We start from the raw sequence: 22521 nt of genomic DNA, 5'->3' as shown, positions 1-22521 counted from the left end.
CAGCAATTAACACCACCTAAAATTAGAACACCTGACCAGTGCATCTGGTGCTCCAAAAAAAAAAAAAAACACAACAAAAATTGTCTTTTTCTGAATACAAATCATGTAGGACATTAAAAACGAGCTCTATTGCTGACACGAATGTGATCTGAGCCGTGTAAATGGGGGCAATCGCATGTCGAAGGCCACAGGGCCAAAGCCCCTGGGTAGACTCACCGAGTTCAGTCAGGTGAACTGAGAGAAAGCAAGCTACACGAGCGAACGCAACTCTGTTTAAAGTGACCGCTGGATCAATGTGCTAAAAGACGGAGTCAAAGGTCAGACTGCTCGGTGGTTGTTCAGGGAATCGCTGTGACAGCCACCAAGATGGAAAAATGCTTTCTCTTTTCTTGTGACCACATGTATAGATTTATATATATAAATAAAAAAAAAAAATTCCCTTCTCACCCTCCGCGGGTGGTCTGTTTCATCCTCTGAGCTCGGGTCCTCTACCAGAGGCCTGGGAGCTTGAGGGTTCTGCGCAGTATCTTGGCTGTGCCTAGAACTGCACATTTCTGGACTGAGATGTCTGATGTTGTTCCTGGGATCTGTTTGAGCCACTGCTCCAGTTTGGGGGTGACTGCCCCGAGGGCCCCGATGACCACAGGCACCACTGTGGTCTTCACCTTCCAGGTCTTTTCCAGTTCCTCCCTGAGGCCCTGGTATTTCTCCAATTTCTCATGCTCCTTTTTCCTGATGTTGTAATCACTTGGTATTGCTACATCCACCACAACGGCTTTCCTCTGTTCTTTATCCACCACCACAATGTCCGGTTGGTTCGCCATTACCATCTTGTCTGTCTGGATCTGGAAGTCCCACAGGATCTTAGCTGGAAAAATGCTTTCTCTTTTCTTGTGACCACATGTATAGATTTATATATATATATATATATATATATATATATATATATATATATATATATATATAAAAAAGTCCTTTTACAACTCTTGAGATTTCCGTATGAAGTGTTAAACGTGGAGAATGCAGACAAAACCAGTTATAAAGGTGTAAAAATCTGACTAAACTTGTCCTGTGTTTTCGTCAGATAGGATTATTAAAGATAATTGCACTTTAGTCAATGTTGGAAATGATCAAAACATTGATCATTTCCAACATTGGAAATGATCAATTTCCAATGATCATTTGGAAATCAATTTGCTATTTCCAAATTGATGACCGTCAATTTGGAAATAGCAGATGATGTCATGGCTTTGTAAACTTCTGATTGGCGAATTCAATATGTCGAAGTTATTTGACGCAACAGTTGAGATGTATTTCAATGCAACTCAAAATGTGTTACCTACTTAACCCTACCTGCTGGTGTGGATTGATGGGGAGAATGAAAAACCAATAATGTTCTCAAGATTTCACATGGAGAATTGCAGCTTTCCATAAGTTTGGTTCATCGTCGGGAACAATTTGCAGATGTTTAAAAATGTGAAGTTTACATATGCATGCAAATAAGTGCAGATATAAAAAGGACGACAATGTCCAGGTATGGACATGTTTAGGTGAAAAATGTGTCCATAGACCAACAGCAAACATGATCATGTTGAGTGAGATTGGTAAGAGAGTGTCAGAACCAGTCCTGTCCTGAAAAGCCTCTCTGAGAGGAAGAATATGTTACTCTAAAAGCAACATGACAAGTCAAAATTCAGTTTGCAAATGCACTCCGTGGCACAGCTTTAATATTTACAGAAATGTCCAGAGTCCAGAGGGTTGATGAAGCTGAAATTCAAATATTTGAACACTATGGCTGTCATTATTTTGGGGAACAAGAGAAGCTTATAAACCTAAAACAAGCTTCACACCCAAAATGTGAAGTATTTGAAGTATTTGTAGATGTGGCATCATCATCGGATCACATTGATTTGAAAGAACATTTCTGACCAACTTTAATTCAAAATGTAAAACAGACATTAGGCAGTGGGGACAAATATGACCAATTTAAGATCTGGCATGCTGGCAGTCTTGAATAAAACTGAATCTTGAAATTGAATCCAACCATTTTTTTTTTAAATAAAAGGTTTGGAAATAATTTATTTTGGCATACATGTAGGTTTTAAAAATCTTACATTTTACCATCAGTGTGTGTATCTTTACTTTGGCTTTAAAAGTACCTTAATCAGTCGTATTGATACCTTATCTAGTGAAAAGCCTTATGTTTTTCTGAGCTCAAATGAGAAAGATAAGACTACTTGAACTGAGTGGCAGTCCTCACCAAGAACAGCAGCACCGATTGTAGGCAAACAGAGAAGGGAACATTTGGTCAATGAGATTCACATGCTAAGAAGACGAAACAGTAAACCTTTAACTTGTAGGAATTGCTGCATATTTGAGTCCTTGTCGTCTTGTGTCTCTTTTTTTTATTGTTACATTCTCTTTCATCATTTAGTCTTTGATTTTTCCCTTTCCTTTCCTAATTTCGTTCTCCATATGTCTGCAATCTTTTCCCTTATTCCTCTCCTCAGCAAGACTGATATAAAACTCCTTCATAAATTAACTGAATTATGTTTGTGTGGCAGGCAGCGAGACGCAGCTACAGTGCGAAATAAACAAGATGCCCGTGGAATTGAAAAGAAGGACGCCTCTCCTGCTGTGCATTCAAATTGCTCTGTGCGTTCTGACAGGCCGCTGTCTCCAGCGCGTCTGGGATATCGGCCGTTGTGGAGATGCTGTTTATTTGTGTCCGTCCATTCGGTCTCGGGATATCTTCAGGTTTGTCCGCAGCTTATCGTCCCCCTTCCTTTGCAGGTGCTATCACGCAGCTGTGCTGCCACTATACTGTGACGCTCCTAGAATGCGCTAACCTTTGAGTCGTGCTTTGTTCTGGTTTGTTTTTGTTCCGCTCTTGCCGTAAAACAGTGGTTTGTCATTGCCTTATTTTGAATCATAATGGTGTTTAATTATATTTAATTGCTCACCTGCTATATTTTTGTTTGTAAAGGTCAGCCAGTGAAATATTAAATCAAGTAACTACACAAAAAAAAGAATGAATAACCAAGAGTCTTAATCTATCTCCTGTTTCGAATTGTGCTGCAGAAACACGGAATTGCCTCGCTTCGAACAGCCTCTATTATCCCCGGAATCGCCGGACGACAGAACAGGCAAGAAAAATGACCGGCGCGCTCTCCCTATTCCCCGGAGAAGTGAGTCCTACACATAGGGATGCAGCTATTACTTATCATCATCAAAAAGTGCTTGTTTGCTGATAATAAGGGCCTGGGATAGATATCTCAGCTAAAGCGAGGGAGGGAACTACCTGAAGTAGGAGCTGAGGAATCCTTCCCCTGCTTACTCCAGCACTTTCTGTCTTCCTGCAAAACGGAGGGCCAGCTCTAAGACCCGGCTTAGCCCTCGAACAGAGGAAGATAGGAAAACCTGCTATTAGCCACGGTTAAAAGGACAAAATAAGATAAAGAACGTCCACAAACAACTTCAAATGTGCTTACTTTGCAGGAGACAATCGCCACGGAATGTATGGGAAAGGTATACAAAAGCATGAGGTCGTAGAACCTTGTTTTTAACTTGTCTGCAATGGTAAACGGTGAAGAAATAGGCACTGAAAGGCAAACTGGCACATCTTCAAAGCTGCAGGAGCTAGCGTTTATTTTAAAATTATGTTTTTTGTACATATTTGTTTAAGCTGTCACTATGTTATGAAGGAAGACGGATAAGCTGTGGGGAAAAAAAATCAAGCTTCTCTGTCTCCTCCCTGTGGTTCTACTGCCATCTGCAGAAATGCATCGCTTCAGGTCAGAAACCAGCAATCAGAGCCAGGAGGAGGGTCTTAGCGCTGTCAATAACGCCTGTGAACGCACTGCTCACACCCTCCCCTCTCCGACGCAACAGCAGCAACAAATTTAGCATCTTTTTTCATGCGTTATTGAAGACTAACTCAAAAGCACATTTTGTTCTTACTCTATCAATGAGTGTGTGCTGCTGTGGGCTTCTCCCCCATCCCAAAATACTAAGAGGCAGCCCAGTCCTCATGCAGCAGTCCCATCCAGCTGCAATCAGCTGCAGTGATAGTCCCTTTGCATCTACACTGCTCTGGGATTGCACATGTTATCGCTGGCTGATTCACTTACCTTCAGTGCAGGACGTAAACGCAAGGTTTCCTTGCATTTGCGTCCAAAAAAACTTTACTTATCCCTAATTAAAGCACACTCAGCATACATATGTAGGATTTGAACTCGGGAGCTATCATGCAGTTAACATGCAGGAAATGTTGCATTTCCTATTTGAGTCGCACTGGATTTTAACTTTATATCAGCTGACGCTATTAGTAAGAAAATTCTCAGCAGTAGTCCCTGCATCCTAATTGCCTTCTTCTGCAAGCTCCGCACGTTCCTTGTTTGTTTTTGTTTTTTTTATCTGTCGCCATTCAGCTATTTGAATTTGACACTGGGTTCATGACCACTTCAATTCGCATCCCGCTATCTGATGATTCCGTCGCTCACACTCCTCTAATGTATTCTGAGGAGAGAGGGGATACATGTTGGCGAGAAAGAGGGGAAAAGAAAGCCCCACGTTTCATCTGATTGCGAGGTCTGCTGCGATGAATCATGCTGCTGTGGACATCTTTTGGTTTTATCAAAGAGTGCTTTCCACCTCCCCAGTGTGATTAATCAGAATGGGACTTTACTGTTGCCATAAAAAGTCCCTGTAAGACTCATTAAAGTGGGTGTTTATGCACTCTGCAGATGAAATTGAGAGCTGAGTATAATGGAACGATTTGTAAAACCCAATGATTTCAAAGTGCGAAGCCAATGTTGAGGAATAATTTTAGCAAGTTTGAAACAGACGAGAAAGCAGGGTTCATTATATATATTTATATATATGTATCTTTCTATCCTTCATTTTTCCTCTTGCCTTCCCTTCCCTCCAATAATCCATCTGTCGTTCTTTCTTATTTTCCATCCTCCGTCCTTTGTTGCTCCTTTCCTTCTAAATGTCTTTCCTTCCTTTTCCTCTTCCTTTCCATCTTTTGATCCTCCTTTACCATTTTTTAAACATTCATTTCTTCCCTTCTTCCTTTGTTCTCTCTTTCCGCCCTTCCTTGCTCACTTCTTTTTCTGTCTTTTCTTCCATCCTTCGCTCCTGCCCTTCATCTTCTGCTTCTTTCTTTCCTCCTATCTGCTCATCTTCCCTTTTAGACGATCCTTAATTTTCACTCCTTAGCTCCTCAATTTGCTCCTTCCTTCATTGTTTCCTTCCTTGCTCTTGTTTTACTATTCATCCTTCATATTTTTCTTCCTACCTTTCTTTCTTCCTTACTTGCTTCTTCCTTCAACACCTCTTCCTTCCTTTATTCCTTCCCTCAATCCTTATTTTTTTTCCTTCCTGGTTTCCATCCTCCATTTATTCCTTCCTTCCTCTACCACATGCTTCCTTGATTCTTTCCTCTCACTCTCAAATTCTTAAGTTTTCCTCCTTGCCTTTCCTCTGTTAAATGAATGTGCAGAAATCCCTGGAAAGATGAGAGGGAATGATTCAAATTCCTTGAACTGGAAGAAAGAATTGTAAAACACTGATGGAAATTCCTTCCAAGCCGAGCTTTTCTGCTGCGTTTCGATTTTCCCACTAGTCGGAAGCACAAAGAAATACCTGTAGGACGGAAGGGACGAGGAGGAAGAAAAAAAAAGAAAAATTGAATGAACGAAATAAATATCTACTTAAAAATAGCCTCTCAGCATGGCAAGGAGAGATTTGGAGATATTATCCTCAAAGGCTGCTGTGAGTGAGGCTGGCAGACAGGAAAGCTGTCTACAGTGAAATATGAAAAGCACATACTCCCTGACAGCCTATGGCTTTTCCTGATACTGCCAACACCAGCCCACTGGAGTGATCCATAGACCCTTTGTGGAAACTTGTGATATAAATGCTGAGGGCTAGATGTTAAAGATCCTTCGCTTGCTGCAGCCCCACCCTCCCTCCCTCATCATCTTTTCCCCGTCGCCTCGCTCGCGCAGCATGGGAGGAATTTGTTATGTGTTCCCTCTCGTCCCGCTGCCTCAAAAAATATCACAGGTACGGACGGAGAGAAAGTCGACTGACTTGTCCTTGTCCCTTTTCAATTTGACAAGGCAAGCAGCCTTGGGGACTTTCCAGTCTATTTTCAAATTGACCATTTATAATCAGTTTTCTAAAGGAGACAGAGAAAGGGGCGGAGGAGTCGGGCCCGGCCCTCGAACGCTGAGGACGGTTTAGAGCTGGGGGTTGGTGGACGATAATACAGCACCGTGTTGTCAGATGTCAGCAGGCGAGATGAATGCAGAATGGGGAGTGAATGCGTAAAGGAGAAAGCACAGCGGGGAACTGACCTATTCGAAAAAAGAACGGGAAGACGTCTATATCCTTAAGCACAGAGTGGCGTGCAAAAATATTCATGCTCCTTGAACTTTTTCATATTTCCTTACATGACAACCACAAAGTTAAATGTAGTGATTGAGATATGAGGTTATAGACCAACACAATAGGATGCATAATTGTAAAGTAAAAGAAAAATATACATCAAAATGTAAAATTTTGACAGTTATCATGCGGCATTGATCGATACCAACTTTAGACATCTCGAGACAGCGATTTTTAACCATTCTCAATTGGATTGCATGGAGAGAATCTGTGAACAACAAATTTTATGTCTTGTTAAAGATTCTCAATTGGATTAAGATTTGAGCCAGATGGGATGATGTTTATCTCCTTCAAAATTAGATTGTAAAGTAGGTTTGATAACTGGAACCTTCTTTAAGCGTCTCCACAGCATTATCCCTAATTCATGTTTTTCTTGGTCTTCGTGACGATGCTTGTTCACTCAGTGTTCACTATCACACATGCAGACAGGACAGAACAGCTAGATTCATCCGTATTATACAAAGTCAGACCTGCACAAAGTACCTCTCTCTTTGGATATGTAAATAAATATACCGAAAAGTTTGAATGCTTTTTTAAGCCACTGTATAAAGCCTCACGTTGAAATATGCAGCACCTTTCCATGAACCCAAAAGAGAGAGGGGAAAAAAAAAAATGCACCGGTGGTAAGCTAAAAACCTTCACAGAAAGACGACACGACCGTTTGTCCATTTGTTGAAACCAATGTGGTTGCATACATCAGCACCTGCAAGGTCAGGCCAAGTCGGGCGTGCCGAGCACGGCGAGGGTCCCGTCCCCGGAGACGCTACGGTATTCTGTCACACTGCTTGCTCCATCACCACCACACGATGACATTTCCACAAGATAGCTCTTCTGAATTATGCGGCCCAGCGGAAGGGTAAGAAGAGAAAGGTGGACGGGGGAGTAAGCTCATTTTCTGGATGTCTGCTCCCGACCTAAAACCGCCACTTGTTTTCATCAGCGCCTTTTGCTGCTTATGCAAAGCGGCGTGCGGGGCAATAGGGGAACGATCAAGCCGGCCCACTGTTCTTATTCTGTGTGCCACGTTTGGCTTTCGCTCTCTGAGCTGTAATGACAGAGAGTCACCTCTGCGCTGGCCCCCACCCACCGCATATTAATCCCAATTTGGCCATCGAGCAAAGGCCCCTTCAGAGGTGCAGGGGATGGGTAATTGACATTCTCAGGTGCATGAGTTTTGTTTATGTAGCAACAGTAAGCCAAGGCCTTTCACTTTGGATGACAAGCAGACCGAGTTTGCATACGCCGCTTGATTCGAGAGCTCTGCATGAGTGACTGCTCAGTCGCCCATGGCTCCGTGGCATTTCAGCAGAGGACGTTCCGGTAAAGATCGCCTCGGGTGTCAAGTGGCTCGGAAGGTGCGGGAGGCAGCTGGAGGTCGTTTGTCCAGCACATTGATTCCATCGTGACCCCGTCGCTCTCTATAGCTATTGATCCATCCCCCCGGACCCCTGCATAATGCCCATTCCACACCGGGGACTAGGATCCCCGGCATCCATGTGGCCTTCGCTTAAAGAAAAGAGCGGCATTCTCAATAGGATGTCACACATCACTATAGGAAATGGGCATTGCTGTAATCACTTATCTCTAAGGTCATTGAGACAGAAGTCCATTTTGGTTATTGGGATTCTATGAAAGAAGGGCGAGAGGAGTTTATAAACAGAGGAGCGTACTTTCAGGGGGAATTGACAGTAAGTCATTACGGCTTCATGGGGTGTGTGTATGGACCATGGGGGTTTTGGCAGTCGTTTGTGGAATACCCTTCCCTAAATGTGTCATGGGCTGATATCCCATGCCTTTTAGCATGTCACCCAGGCCCATGAATCACTATTTCAGCACGAACATTTTTACCTGGGAACCTCGCAGACTTTTTCATTAGAGTAAAAGGGAACCTAGGCAGGGACAGGGTTGCAAAAGAGAGCGGCTATGAGAGGAGAGGGAGGGTCAGGGGGTTTGGGGAGAGTAGGTTAATTACAATAACATTGGGGAGGCCAAAAAATAGAGATGGGAGGAGGAGAGAGGGAGAGAAGGCGAGGGGGAGAAAAAAAAGGGAACAGGAGTCATGGCAGGGCTGAGCTGTTCTCATTTGTTTCAATAAGCTAAATTGATTCTTATGTCCTTTGGTTCCATTTGCATGGCATCCATTTTGTGCACACTACTGGTCCCAGTCTCCTCCCCTTCTATTCAGTTCGTATGTGGAGGGCACAACGGCTTCGACGGTCTGGCATTGATTTTACAGAACACTAGACTCAAAAAAAACCCTAACCCTAACCACAGTTCAAATATTACATATACAATCTATTTTGCCGGATTCTTAAAAACACAGAACACACATCACAGCTTTACAGAGGCATTTCAAAATTAAAAATTTGGACCCCTCCCATAATTAAATATACACTTCTCACCATTGTTCCAGTTGGGTGCTTTCTTAAAAAGAATCTAATTTCTTTTGGTGAGCTTTTTCATAAGACAACCCAGTACAGGACAGACTTATGATCGATCGTCCAAGTATTGATTTTATATAGCAGTGGTGAATTGTTAATACACTTAGCAGTACTTTTATACGGCCTATTTGCAGTTCGGTATTTGTATATTTTCCTTTGGAGCATGACTCCAAATTATTTACAGAAAATGCAGGTTTGCAGATTGTTTTCGGAAAGCCATTTCTAAAATATTCAAATAAAATGGAGCTTGTGAAGCTGAAATATCCGGGACACTATTCCTTGACATGATATCGATAAAGAAGCCAATCCGAGAACGCCATTTCTCCCCCCAGGTGCTGATTGGCTGTATCTCAACAGCCAAGATAGGGAAAACTAAATGTTGGCTTTGGTGATAGTGCCAAGATGGTTCCTACTCTGCATACCAATACCTATTAAGGTTTATTTGATGTTTGAACTATTAAATTAGACTGTTACAAGGACTTTTAGAGGGTTTCCCAAGTGTTCACAGATTTTAGCTATTTGCAGGTGACTGGTGAACACCAGGGATATGCTTTACTTCGGTTCTTCTATCTCTTGGTGGAAAACTTTCCAAACGCATGTCGTATCTCATAGAAATACGACATGCGTTATTTCTATTCTGGTGTTATTGTCATGCTGTTCATGTAACAACTGATCCATCAGGTCAAGACTGCTGTCCTTGTGATGCTCAGTGACTCCAGTGTCACTCACAGCCATGGTCAGTGAACACGGCTAACCAAGCCCACAGTCGGGGTGGTATCTTTCTTCCCTCTCCTCCTCTTTGGTGTAACACACTCGTCTGCTTTTAGCGCACACGCCCCTGCGTTCCCCACTCCGGTCATCAGTCACCGTCGGGCCAGATAGGAGCAGCCATCAGGCATTTGAGTGACGACTGGATCCGTTACCTGAACGCCTGCATGACAATGGGCTTTGTGCTTAGAGAGAAGCTGCAACTCCAAAACACACACAGATGACGCAACGTTCTGGCAGCTGTTCGTTGTTTGCTGTGCAGGTAGCTGTAAACAACTGACGTAAAGATGCTTCATGCAGCTCACCTGCCCTGGTAACATGTATCTGAATGCTGTATACCTGCCTCTACACAAGCAGCAAAACTGTACACCTGTAATGTTTTGACATTGAAGACACACACAAGAACTATAATATGTGCACCTCTTGAGCTTTTTCATTCTTTGTTGCCTTACAACCACGAACCGGAGCATATTGTGTTGGGTTTATGTGCAACAGACCGCCGCAAAGCAGAATGAAAATAAAATGACTTTATGGTTTTCAAAATCATTTACACATAAGATTCTAAAAAAAATGTGGCATGCTTTTGTCCTCAGATATCTAAACACAATCCAGTGCAAGCAATTGGCACAAAGCAATATGCTGTGCTTATGATATTTCATAAAGTACTGTTCAATTCATCATCCACAAATGGAAATGGCTCCCCCAAAACTATTCGATTAAAGTTTGTCAAAGGTCATGAGGAGGACGCGGCCAACAATTAGAAAGGAGGAAAGTTCTCTCGGTAGATGAAACTAGTGTGTATGTTTTGGGCAAACGTTTAAAACCCTGCGAGTGGAAGAAAACTACCATGGTACATCACCCTAAACACACCATCCCCAATCTGACGTGGGCTGCGTTTCCCCAGCAGGGATCAGGATGAAGTCAAGAGTTGATGGGAATATTGATGGAGTTGAATACGGGGCAATCCTGGAAGAAAACCTACTAGAGGCAGCAAATATACATAAAACTGTTGCGGATGTTTACCTTCAAGCAAGACAAAAACCCCAAACAATGCAACCAGAGCTGCGATGGAATGGTTTAGATCAAATCACATTCACATGTGTCAAATTCCAGACCCGCATCCAATAGAGAATGTGTGGCAAAAATTTAAAGATGAATACAAATACATGCAACAATTTGCAGGTTTCGTACTGTCACAAATGTTGAAAACCATGTATTGTTTGATTTGGACTTCTTGACTATGCAATGCTTTGCGTTCGTCTACTAGGTATTACTTCCTATTGTCGGCACAGCTACAAAATAAGTATGAATAATTAATTCATACTTGAATAGGTAAAATGTATCACAAACGCACCTTCTAATTAGAAAATAACCTAGTAGTATGTTTGCAATGTGCCTCATCCAAGCAAATCCGGAATAGCTTTGAACTGTTTGAAAAAGCCAAGTCTAAACACGTGGTGGACGACTGCAGACCTGGAGGTACTGACCCTCTGACGCTTCATTTGTGAGTTTATACAGCAAATGTTGCTCTCAGGATAGAGTTAAGCATTCTAAGCACACCAGAGGATTTACAACAATGAAAGTCTTCCCAAAAGGCACCAAAATGCACAAATTATTTCATAAGTTCCCTTGAACTGGAGCTGATCTGCTATTTGTTACCTCAAGCACTTGGCAAAACACAAGAAAATAGGTGCAGCCCTTAGACTCGAAAAGGCTTTACTGCTAATGTCTCCCACTAGTGCAGTGCTGTCTGGCTGAGAAACATCATCACAACAAAACTGAAAATACCTTGATCCAATTAGAAACGCAGGCTTATTTGGTCGAGTATGAATGCTTAAATCAGTGATACCAGCAGGTAATTATCAAATTTCCCTCCAACCGCCCCCCTTCGGACTGTTTGTATGGCTCTGACTGAGCACAGCAGGTCGGTCTTGTGTTTGAACACCAGCGGATGATGATTATGCTAATTTAACAATTCCAAAACACCATTGTACGTCGCGGACGTTTGTTGCACACCCGTTGACCTTATTAACCTTCTTAATCCTCAGCTGAGTTTTCACGATAAGGGACTTTGAACCACACATAGAAGCATTCGCAGACTTCAGAAGCCCCGTCCTGCACACCTGAGATTCTCTGCACAGTATCAACAGAAGCCCTGAAGTAATCCGAGACAATTAACACCACCTAAGATCAACAGTGGGGCGGGGAAGCAAGTGGATAGTGACGCTTGGAGCAAGGGGTTCTCCCAGTGTGGGCACATGAGAAATCAGGTCTGATTGGTATTAAGTGGTAAGATTAAAAAGCCAATCTTACAGGTCAGGTCAGCCAGCGTTCATTTGAATGCGTTACCAGCTTCTGAGTCTAGATAATTCTCTCATTAGTGCCACTCACACCCTGAGTGACAACACGGGTGAGGAAGGAGCATGTCTTACAACACTTTGAGTTAATTAGTCCACACACTCTGTTGTTCCCTCTCCCATGCTGCTGCTCTAAGCTCATCCTCTTCAAATGGCCTTAACTTGAAACATTTTTTTTTTAAAGGAACCACTTGTTGTTTGAGGGGGGACCTTAAAAATAAGCTTGTTTCAAGAACAGGCTGCATTCGCCACAATTATGAGCTCTCCTCGTAATGTGAAAGGCCTTTAGGTAAATGCATTGTTTTTTTTGCAGGAGAATGATTTCATACTGAGGTATTTCTCTAATGATTCTTTAAGTTTAGAGCCATCTCCAGTACTTCCTGTTTCTGAAGTAGAATTAAAATCATGTGACACAGAAGATCATTACTTTTAGCCACTCTTCAAAATAGGAAAGAAACTGGTTGATCGGGAGGCATGCGTTGGGGTAGAGTTTTTCCTGTCTAAACTCTAGAACTGGTAATTGTGCATTGATAAGGTTTTACTATGAGTCAGATTTTTCAGCAACAAACACTCCATGTGGATCTAGCATGAAACAAATAAGTATTTGGAAAAAGGGCCAAATTTTAAGTGAAGTCAAAGATCTGTGATGCTATGGGCCCCTTTTTCTAGCAAAGTTGCCGACTTTGGAGAGAATGGCTTAACTAACCTTTTGAAGGACCAGAATATTTTAAATAAGTGAGTGGCTAATGATCCAAAACATATTGCCAAATGTCTCACCACCTCAAATTACCCAGAAATGCATCCTACAGGAAACACAAGTGAGCTGCTTATCTGTCTTACATAATGTCACAACATAGTGGCCGTTTTAACGACATAGTGACAATTTAATGGCTTTAAAAATGCAGATTGGGTATTTTTTTTATTTTATGAACATTTTTGTCGATTTTCTGTGTTCGCGGTTTGGGAGCATGGCATATATCCACGCCATGAGACTTTCTGCTTGCGTCCAAATCTGTTAACTATCCAGTCCAACAGGTCTAAAGGTTTTATGAAGTGTCTCGTCGCTTCCCTGCTTTTGCACGCATATACGCTCCTGAGGTTTTCCCATGAAACACAGCATTAGGATGAATGGTCACCACAACACACACACACACACACACACAGCTCAGAAAGGGGGGGGGGGGGCTCTCCATCGCTACCACTGCTGGGTTTACCCACCATGCACATTTCCCACCCAGAATACCAATCTCTGCATGTGCACCCCCAGCAGAGCACCCAGGGAGAGCTGAATATTCCAGGAGCTTTCAATTTTTCAGGCAGGTCTGTGAACCCCCTCCCACAGCGCAGCACCATCACACTCAAGGGAGTTGGGAGTTTTGACAGTCATTAGCAGGGTCATCTGCTCTCCCTGAGGGAGGGGACTTAAAACAAAGGACTTAAATTGTCTTCCTTTCCATTTATTCTCTCTGCTTCTACAAGGCTCTCAGTATGGGACTGGCATTAAGTCTTCGAGGCTTGGTAGCTTTAAGCCCCCCGCCCCTCAGTTTTGTCTCTGCCACCAAAATCCATCAATCATGAAAAGGTCTCTCTCCCACAGCATCTTCTTATAACTCCAATGTCATGCTTCTTACACCACTGCAGGAAGTGGCGACAGCGCTCCGAAGCGTCGGCTGCGCCACTGTAAGGCGTTTATCCACTTGTATAATGTGCTGTTAGTGGTGGGGGCACAAATTCAGGATGCGAGGAAAATGGCCTCCAGCTGAAAGAGAAAGACGAGAGTTTTTGAGGAAGACAGAAGAAGCAGTGGGGGGAAGAAAAAAAAGAGAAACATTTCTTCTTCAGACTTTTTCTTTTGGCTAATGTGAATTCCCAGAGAAATGTCTGGCAAAGTAGGTCAATGGGATTTAAAAAGTTTGTGCTCTTTTTTTTTTTTTTTCCTTTCCTTTCCACTCCTCTCCGTCTCATTCTCACTTGTCAATGGGAAATGAGCAATGCGATTAGGAGAGAGGAAGATGATGAGTTGAAGAGTGGAAGAAAAACAGCAAGAGAAAAGGAGGCGGAAGAAGAGGGGGGTGGAAAAAGAGACACAAGGATGGGCTGAGTGGTGGTTTGGGGGCTCTCGCAGGTCCCTCACCAGCTGACTGAGAGACCAAGACAAAGGAGAAGAGGGAAGAGATTTGTATCTGTGCTCCAGAGAAAGGGAGTGGCACACATCTCATCATCTGGATATTGAAGCAACAATCTAATTATAGCATTCCTCCGGGGGGGATCCACATAAGAGAGTAATCAGTAAATAGAAAAAGGGGCAATTATTTTCTAAAACTCGCACACTTTGCACCTGTAAGTTCTGCAGCCACACATCAGTCGGCGCCGTTCCCAACGACGGTAGTTGATTATTACAAATTAACCTAATGCTATTGGTCCTGACTCGATGAATTCTCCAGTTATTGAATATTTCATAGTGTCTGCCGAAACCATAATGAGTTAAGTTTGGTCAAATACAAATGAGCTCCCCTCAGTGTTTTTCAAGGGGGGGAGAGAGAGAGAGATCTCCGCCGGCGAATGTGATTGAACGTTACAATTAAACGTGCCAATTTATTGTCAAGGGCAGCACATCTATACACGTGATATATCTGACATTTAATTGGAGAGCACATTTGGAAACGGCTCGTTCTGCGTCTTTCTTCATCACGGCCCATAATCAGGGTAAATTTCGCCGGAACATAATGAATTGAAGTCGAACGTTCACATTTGGGCTGTTAGAAGACTCTCTAAGTGTGAATTATTTAAATGCTAATTAATGTTTTAAGCTCTCAGAGTAGCAATAGGCACATATTATTCTCCAGCTCCTTTTCAAATGACTAATTTTCGACATTCGCTAAGTGCAGGGTAACTTCTCGCTCATATTTCATTCAATCAATTCAGCAGCAGTTGAGGTTCTTCCACCTATGGCAGGTGCTTCTACGCAGTGATGGAAGATGGAATCCATCAATACTGGGAGACAGCTGCTGGAATTACTAATCAACTCGTAGCTGGGAATTCAGAAGAGCTGGAAGAATGAATCGAGGGAAACCTGATTCAAAGCTACTTGACTTATGATGTTGATTCTGATGCTTTTTTCTTTTTTATTCCTTACAGTTATTTCAGCTTTTAGGTCACATAATGCTCAATTTTGTGCTTGTGCAGTTCACACATTCCCAATTGTGCTTTAAAGAAATATTTGCTGTATTTTGTTCCCATTCTTTGTTTTACTAAACAACATGACGCTTGTGAAAGATTTTAGAAACAAGAAAAAGTGGAAGTTTTTAGCTTTTATACAGAAATCAGATCATTAGTCAGAGCCGGTTAAAGGGAATCTTTAATTGGTTCTGTTGTGAAATCACCAGAAAGTTGGGAAATGAAGCAGAAAACACAAGGGATCTCTAAAATATTTTGTATGTCACCTGTCACGCCAGGTGTTAACAAAACTATTTCGGTTTTATTTGTGTTTGTTACTCCTATTGAATATATGAAGGTCGTCAGCCTCACATGCCTTTTTAAGATACTGACAATAAATGTAAAACATGCAATACATTCGAGTCACTCACGCACATTTAGAAAGATACTAATACTTTCTGATCCTTCATCAGAAAAATATCTAGTCTTTATATTTGTCATGCAATTTAAAAATCGAACGATAGCGCTCTATTGTGAAGAAGTAGTTTTAGGCATTTTTCAAACCTTAGAAAAAAAATTATTACAGTTGATCGACTCCCTCACACGATCAGGTTTCAGGTGCCCTAATTAGTGCTGAAAGACTACATGTGGCTCAACTTTGTCCTCAAGTCATCCTGCAAAGAAATCGTGATGCACACAGCAGCACCAGCATTATTCATGTTTCCACTATAAGCTTGTTATTCATCACAAGACAAAAGAGATTCTCACTTGTCTTGACGTAGATGGAAACGGGGCACGAGGGTATTATTCACATCTGTTGAAAACGATGAGCACAGCCAACTGGATGTCACGATACACACCATGCTTATTAATGCAAACACAGCCCCTCGCCCCCTCTACTCAGAATATAAATGGCATTTTCCTTCACATTGAAGCCTTAATATTAATTGTGGTAAATGTAAGATGTATTGTGGTTAGAGAGCCTCTTCACTTGTGTATTGTTTATCCAACATGTCATAAATCACCACATCATGTCGCACACAATATTGGAAAGTGTGACACAAGGAGTTGAGGGGTTGAATTCTGAGCTGTACTTTCTGTTTGAACCACAAGGTGGCAGTGTAGCCTCACAGATGCAATCTGCGTCCTGATTTCTATAAAAGCTCTTTCTCTTTCTTACTAAATATGTCCTTAAATGCATCATCATCTCAATCTTTATGGCAAATAGATACAGCAGGCTCTTAAATCTCCAGGGGAAAAGCATGTTGATTCTTCTATATTGTTGGATTTACCAGGTTTTAGAAAATTAACTAATCTTAGATTAGATTCGCTTGTGTCATGTCAGTGACCCTGCAAGTATAGCAGACCCTGCTGTACTTGCAGCTTTGTGAAGGGTGCAACAAATATAACAGTCTGTAACAGTTATTAATTTGAGGATTTTAATCATTTCTTTCATCCACTGTGTTCGTTTTTTTCTTACTTTCTTAAAAACTAACATTTATGTTCATTACAATATAACATAAGTGATCATTTTTAACATATATATAATTTATGTTAAAAACTACACATAAAATCTCAAATATATACATAGACTCCCAATAATACCAGGATAGATCTCCAAAATCAAAGAGTTGAAAGGTGGAATCATATGAGCTCAACGAATCTTTACTTTCTGTACCTTAAACTCTTCACTTACAAAATGCTTCTTGTATTTCTTAGTCACTCCGCTGTAATAGTCAGCATTAAAAAAAAAATCATTAACATCCACTTTGCCAACTCCTTCTCACGTGGGTCAGACAGATTTGTATTTTGAGATGATCTTCGCATATTCCCTCCCAGACTGGTAGATGCTTCGTCTCAGATCGGGATCGGAAAAGTCGACATGGAACAGGCCGAAACGAGCGCTGAATCCATCAGCCCATTCAAAGTTGTCCATCAGTGACCATGCAAAGTACCCACAGACGTTGACCTCATCCTCTTCTATAGCTAAACCCAAAACATGAGGGACATAAAATATGGGTCTTTTTAATTTTTATATTATTTGATTAAACATTCACTCATAGATTTAAACAAGTCAGAAGACGATCACCATGCAGTTTTAGGATATACAACAGGAATATATATAATTAGATAATTATATGCAGAGAGCATGCTGGGAAGTTTTATAATATACAGAATTGCACGATATTCTGAAAATATGTAATTCCAATGTCACTGTTGCATATTGCTACTGGACTGTACCACAGCTTTTTCCTATTATTGCACAGACCTAAACATCTTATAGTTATGGATCAAAAATGAAAAAAATTAATAAATAAATATACTGGCCTGATTTCAATAAATCAGCACAAGACATTGACAAAATGTATTCATGTGAATTCTGGGTGTTGCTAAAGAAATATGCTAAGATCTTTCAACAAAAACTAAAACTAAACTGAGTTCAAGTATACTGTTACTACAGCGTGTAAGCACTTTCTGGGGAATACTTGAAAAGTCTGTGCAAGATTTAATCTCAAACTTAATTTCCATGTTGGACAGCCACAACTTATCTAAACTCCTCCGATTCACTTTTTTTTCACTGTTTTGAAAAATGTTTTCTTCACTACAGAGCAATTGTCAATACTACCTTTAGCCACTTCCAAGATGGTGCTTTTGTAAAACTCGCATCGTTCAACATCCTCAATTTGCAGCGGGCCGACCTGAGCGAAACCGTTCTCCGTGATGTAGATTGTCGGGTTGTTGAAGACATCCTGGAAAGTCACAGGGTAAATGTTTTTGTCAAGCAAGGCATCACGGTTGTCAGGCATTCAGAGAGGAGACAGATTGGCTGCTTTTAACAGCGCCAGGTTCAAGCTAATGGCCTGTGACGAGGCACAACTGCAGGAAATTGCTCGTTTGCAAACACTTTTTCCCAACAAAGTAACCGTTTCACACGATGTGACAGCACTAATGAGGCATCATTGTGGTTCTGGAGGTGATTATTGAAAGGGATGAAGTTTTATTTTACCTTTATGTATTTAAGAAGTTTCCTTAAGCCATTTGGGACAACAGCCAACCATGACACCCCACAAATGGGCCAGGATGGATCTAAAACCTCTTCTGCAGCCAAGTCCCTCTTCATACTCAATATCTGCTCGCTGCATCCTCCTGACTTGACCTTCCTGGACGTGTAGTAGTTCAGTGCAAAGAAGTCGGCAGTTCCTAAAATGGGAGGGTCATTGATTGAAAACCTGGGGAGCCTTAAGCTATCACTGTATCCCATCATCTTGGACTGAGTTTCTATGGCAGATCTCATCAGTTCTGGATAATCTCCGGTAACAAACACAGGCCAGGCAAACCACCCAAGAGTTAAGATGAGGTCACGTTCAGCAGAGGTGACGTCCTCACTACGACCTGGATCTAAAGGCTCAAGCCAGTCGCTGTTGAGGGCCAAAGACACTGCACCATTCTGCGTTTTCCTGTACGTGGAGTTGTAGCTGTGCCAGGCCATGGAGTGAGCTCGCAGCATGTTGTGCCCCACCAGGTAAGCAGCAGTGCCTTTTTCTTTCAGCCCGGGGGCATGGATACCAACTTCGTGACCTAGTTTGGCACAGACTTGTGGCTCATTGATGGTGATCCAGAGTTTGACACGATCCCCGAACGTCTGGAAACAAAACTTGGCGTAGTTGTCGAAGAGAGTTGCCATTCCAGGTGATTTCCAGCCTCCAAGGTCTTGAATTGCTTGGGGCAGGTCAAAGTGGTAAAGAGTGACCATTGGGGATACATTGCATGCCAGCAAATCATCAATCACTCTGTTATAGTACTGCACGCCTGTTGGAGAGACAGATATACTGAAATTATCCTCTTTAGAGTTGGGTTTTATTCTGCTTTTGGTCTTTTAAGAGTACGGTGTTACCTCTCTGGTTGACATTTCGCGTCGTCCCATCCGGCAGGAGGCGTGCCCAAGACAGAGACAGGCGGTAGTGCGTCAGGCCAAGCTGTTGGATGCATTCCAGGTCTTTCTCCCACAGCTCATAGCTGTTACAGGCCACATCTCCATTTTGATTTCCAAAAACTCTACCTTTTTTATGACAAAATGTGTCCCAAATACTTGGTCCCTTCCCATCAGTTTGCCATCCACCTAAACCAGAACATACATGTAAACAGAAGGAGGGACTGAAGGTGCTAACATGAAAAGAAACTACTTCTAAAGGTATGTTTTTTTATATAGTAAATTGAATGTGATTATAGCCAAAATAAAATCTGGAACTGAACTGAAATAAAATGGAACTGAACTGAGTTTTAATGACTGAACATATATCATTTTATATTTCTGTACATTATTGCATCTGTTGGTCCTATAAAGCAGCTTGCAATTGCAATTATTTGAATTTACTTGGATGCAATTTGACATCTCAGTTTAATGTTTTTAATATCCATTTTTATTTTATTCACAAAACTACTTTTTTAAATCTTAGAATTTTATTCAATTATATTATACTTTATTAAAATACAAAATAAGACAATTATCTTATTGTCTTATAAGACAAATTTGTGGTTTTATTTTGTGAACTATAATTTTATATTAAAAACTAGCTGTCTCCAATCATTGCTGCGAACCACGTCGTGCAACCTGTTTTTTTAAAAAAATGCATCATAAATAAAGTAGACTTCCTCGACTCTGATTCTATTGCAACTGTAATGTTACAGACCAGATTTTGCAGTCTTTCGTATACATCCCATGAAATTCATTAATACTCCTTTTAATAAGTTGAATGTACATCAGCCGACTTACGTAAAGACCTACATGCATTTAGCTTCCTGTATTTGCGTAAGCTGAACTTAAATGAGACATACTTTCTCACAAAACCTAATCGGCTAGAACAAAGTTAAAGTCTCGTGGCTGTGTTTACCTTCTATTTGGTACGCAGATGTTGCCGCTCCCCAAGCAAAGTCTCGCGGGAACATGTTTTCTTAGCTGCGTACTCTTTCTATCTCGCTGGGCTATATCGTTTAAAACCGAATATATCTTTCAGTAATATACGTAGAAATGTGTCGTCTATCCTCTGTTGGAGAATACCATGCTGGTCTCAATCGGACAATGCGGTCGTTTTTGTCACAGGAAGAGCTCTGTGTCGCCTGTGGCCGAGCCGGCTATTTGTGCTCACTCTTTCGGGTGAACGATTAGATCCGAAGGTTCTCGGAATGCTTATCTGCTGCAGCGTTGCATTTGTTCACTGTATAGTTTATTATTTAGTGGTTGTCGGCTTGTCTTTCTCTCATTCTGAACTGGAAAGGTTGCAATCTTACTAAGTAACCTTTTGTCAAGTTTTATCATAAACATGCCCCAAGAGACATGGGAACCAATAAATGGCAAAGGATGAGCTGGAATAATAAATTACTTAAAATTTCAAACCACAAAGTCATGTTCAGAAACCAGGATACTTCCATCAGATTAAACGGTTAACTGTTTTTGCTGAGGTGAACGGAATGATATGGATCATAAAAAGGGTCAAAAGTCACATGGAGAAATGCAAATGGTACTGATCGCAATAAAGATAACTCGATTAGATTTATAATTTATCAAAAAAAAAAATCCTAAAAATTTTTTATTTTGTCACAGTTGCATATAACTTTATTTACAGAAAACAATTGATAAAAAATTAAAACATGGCTGTAAAAATAAAGAAACAATAAGGAACTGATAACATTAGCAGCAATAAAAATAAAGCAATTATGAGTAGTGTGATTAGTCATAGGTGGCACATACAAGTTTTGAATTTAACTTTTAAGTCATATTTACAGCTCTAAAATGCAGCGAGTTTTTAATTAATAAGATTGCAGTCAACTATCAATTTAATAAAATGCCATTAAATTAACTGTCATTAAATACTAATTTTAAAAAAAACAGCAGAGCTGAATCTTCATCCTCACACATCCTGCAGTTGAAAGTATTGGTTCGGTATTGTCCACTTACATTTCTGTGGATTTAAGGATCAACTAAGCATGAGCATAACAAAAAAAACAAAAACAACAAAAGCCTGAACTATCAAAACCGTATCAGTTAATGTTTCTCCTCCCCTATTCTTTGCATTCAGAGTCTGGGATTTTAAGACCAAATGTGACTTCATCTGTCATGGCGACAGCAGGCTAGACAGAACCTGTTTTTGCACTCAGACAAAAGGGAGGAGCAGGGGCAGATAAAGAATCAGTTGTTCAAGTCGAGGCACCAAAACGAAAAGCATAAAAATTCCTTCTAGTTGAGTGAAAGTCCAGAAAGTTGGCCTCAAACATCTACAGAATTTTATGAACTGGTTAAAGAGGAGTTTAGATGTGGACAGTTGTTTTTTTTTAAGCATGATTTCATTTATTAAATGACGGTCTTTTACAATCCGACTCAAAATGCAAAATGTAACAGTCCATGTTTAATTAAATCATAAATTAACTGGGCTTAACCAAATTCTTTGGAGAGCCGGTTTAGATTTTACAATCCTTACCAAGAGGAACTTACTCCAAGGTTACTAGAAACAAGACCTTAAGCAGAACTGATCTAAAAAAAAACAAACAAAAAAAACCAGCACTTTATTAAGAGCGACAAATGGCAAATACTTTACTAATCTGCAAGCAGACTACATTTTTCAAACCACTAGCTACAAAGGTGCATTAAAATGTTATTTATTTTTATCCCCCTATGTCATTTCCAAATCCAACAGATTTTCTTTCAGTAGTAATCCTTTTAAATTAACAACCAGTTAGCTGGCTTTAACTAGTTAGCTTTAACAAATTGTTAATCGTTTAACCAGTAGTTTGCTGAATGGAATCTTACAAAGGATTGTGTTATCACAAGCAAACACATCTGCATCATATTCAATTATTGTTTTTTGGTTCAATTTTGGGGGGGGATATATATATATATATATATATAATATATTTCTGGAATATTAAACATAATTCCAGTTTTTACTTGAGAAATATCACAAATAAAAGTATTTAAAAAATGAAGGCAAGTTATATCGACAGTACAGCTGAAAGGAGATATTTGCTTTAAAACAATGTCTGACACAATTATTTTATTAATTCAATTTATTTATTTGCTAAATGGAAAAATTACTTTCTAAAAACTTTCTTCAAACTCAGAAATGTACATATTTTTCTTCAATATCCTGCCATTGTCTCAAATGCACTGAAATTTACATTTACTTTCCCCTTTGCCTCAGAATTCTCTTCTCTTGAAGAGCTTGGCATACGGGCAACTGTGGTCGGAGTTCATCCTACAATCGGTAGGTTGCCAGTTTGGTCCCTGCTCTACTAAAGGGCCCCGTGGCCCCAATGAAGCCTGACATTTGTCAGACTGCCCCAGGGCA

General features: G+C 40.9%; 1 protein-coding gene across 1 annotated transcript; it reads right to left on the bottom strand.

The window, feature by feature from the left end:
- Positions 1-15409: 15409 nt before the first annotated feature.
- Positions 15410-22023, bottom strand: gba3 (glucosidase, beta, acid 3). The gene is made up of 5 exons (XM_008435807.3): positions 20071-22023; positions 19074-19298; positions 18186-18988; positions 17805-17928; positions 15410-17164 (listed from the first exon to the last, which is right to left on the bottom strand). Exons 1-5 carry the CDS (start codon positions 20123-20125, stop codon positions 16971-16973), a joined length of 1401 nt encoding a protein of 466 aa, XP_008434029.1. The 5' UTR covers positions 20126-22023; the 3' UTR covers positions 15410-16970.
- Between the last annotated feature and the right edge of the window lie 498 nt (positions 22024-22521).

Source organism: Poecilia reticulata, chromosome 18, assembly GCF_904066995.2.
Source record: "Poecilia reticulata chromosome 18, P_reticulata-male-v2, whole genome shotgun sequence".
Taxonomy (NCBI): domain Eukaryota; kingdom Metazoa; phylum Chordata; class Actinopteri; order Cyprinodontiformes; family Poeciliidae; genus Poecilia; species Poecilia reticulata.
The sequence above is the reverse complement of the archived record's forward strand: the minus strand, read 5'-3'. Positions and strand labels throughout refer to the sequence as shown.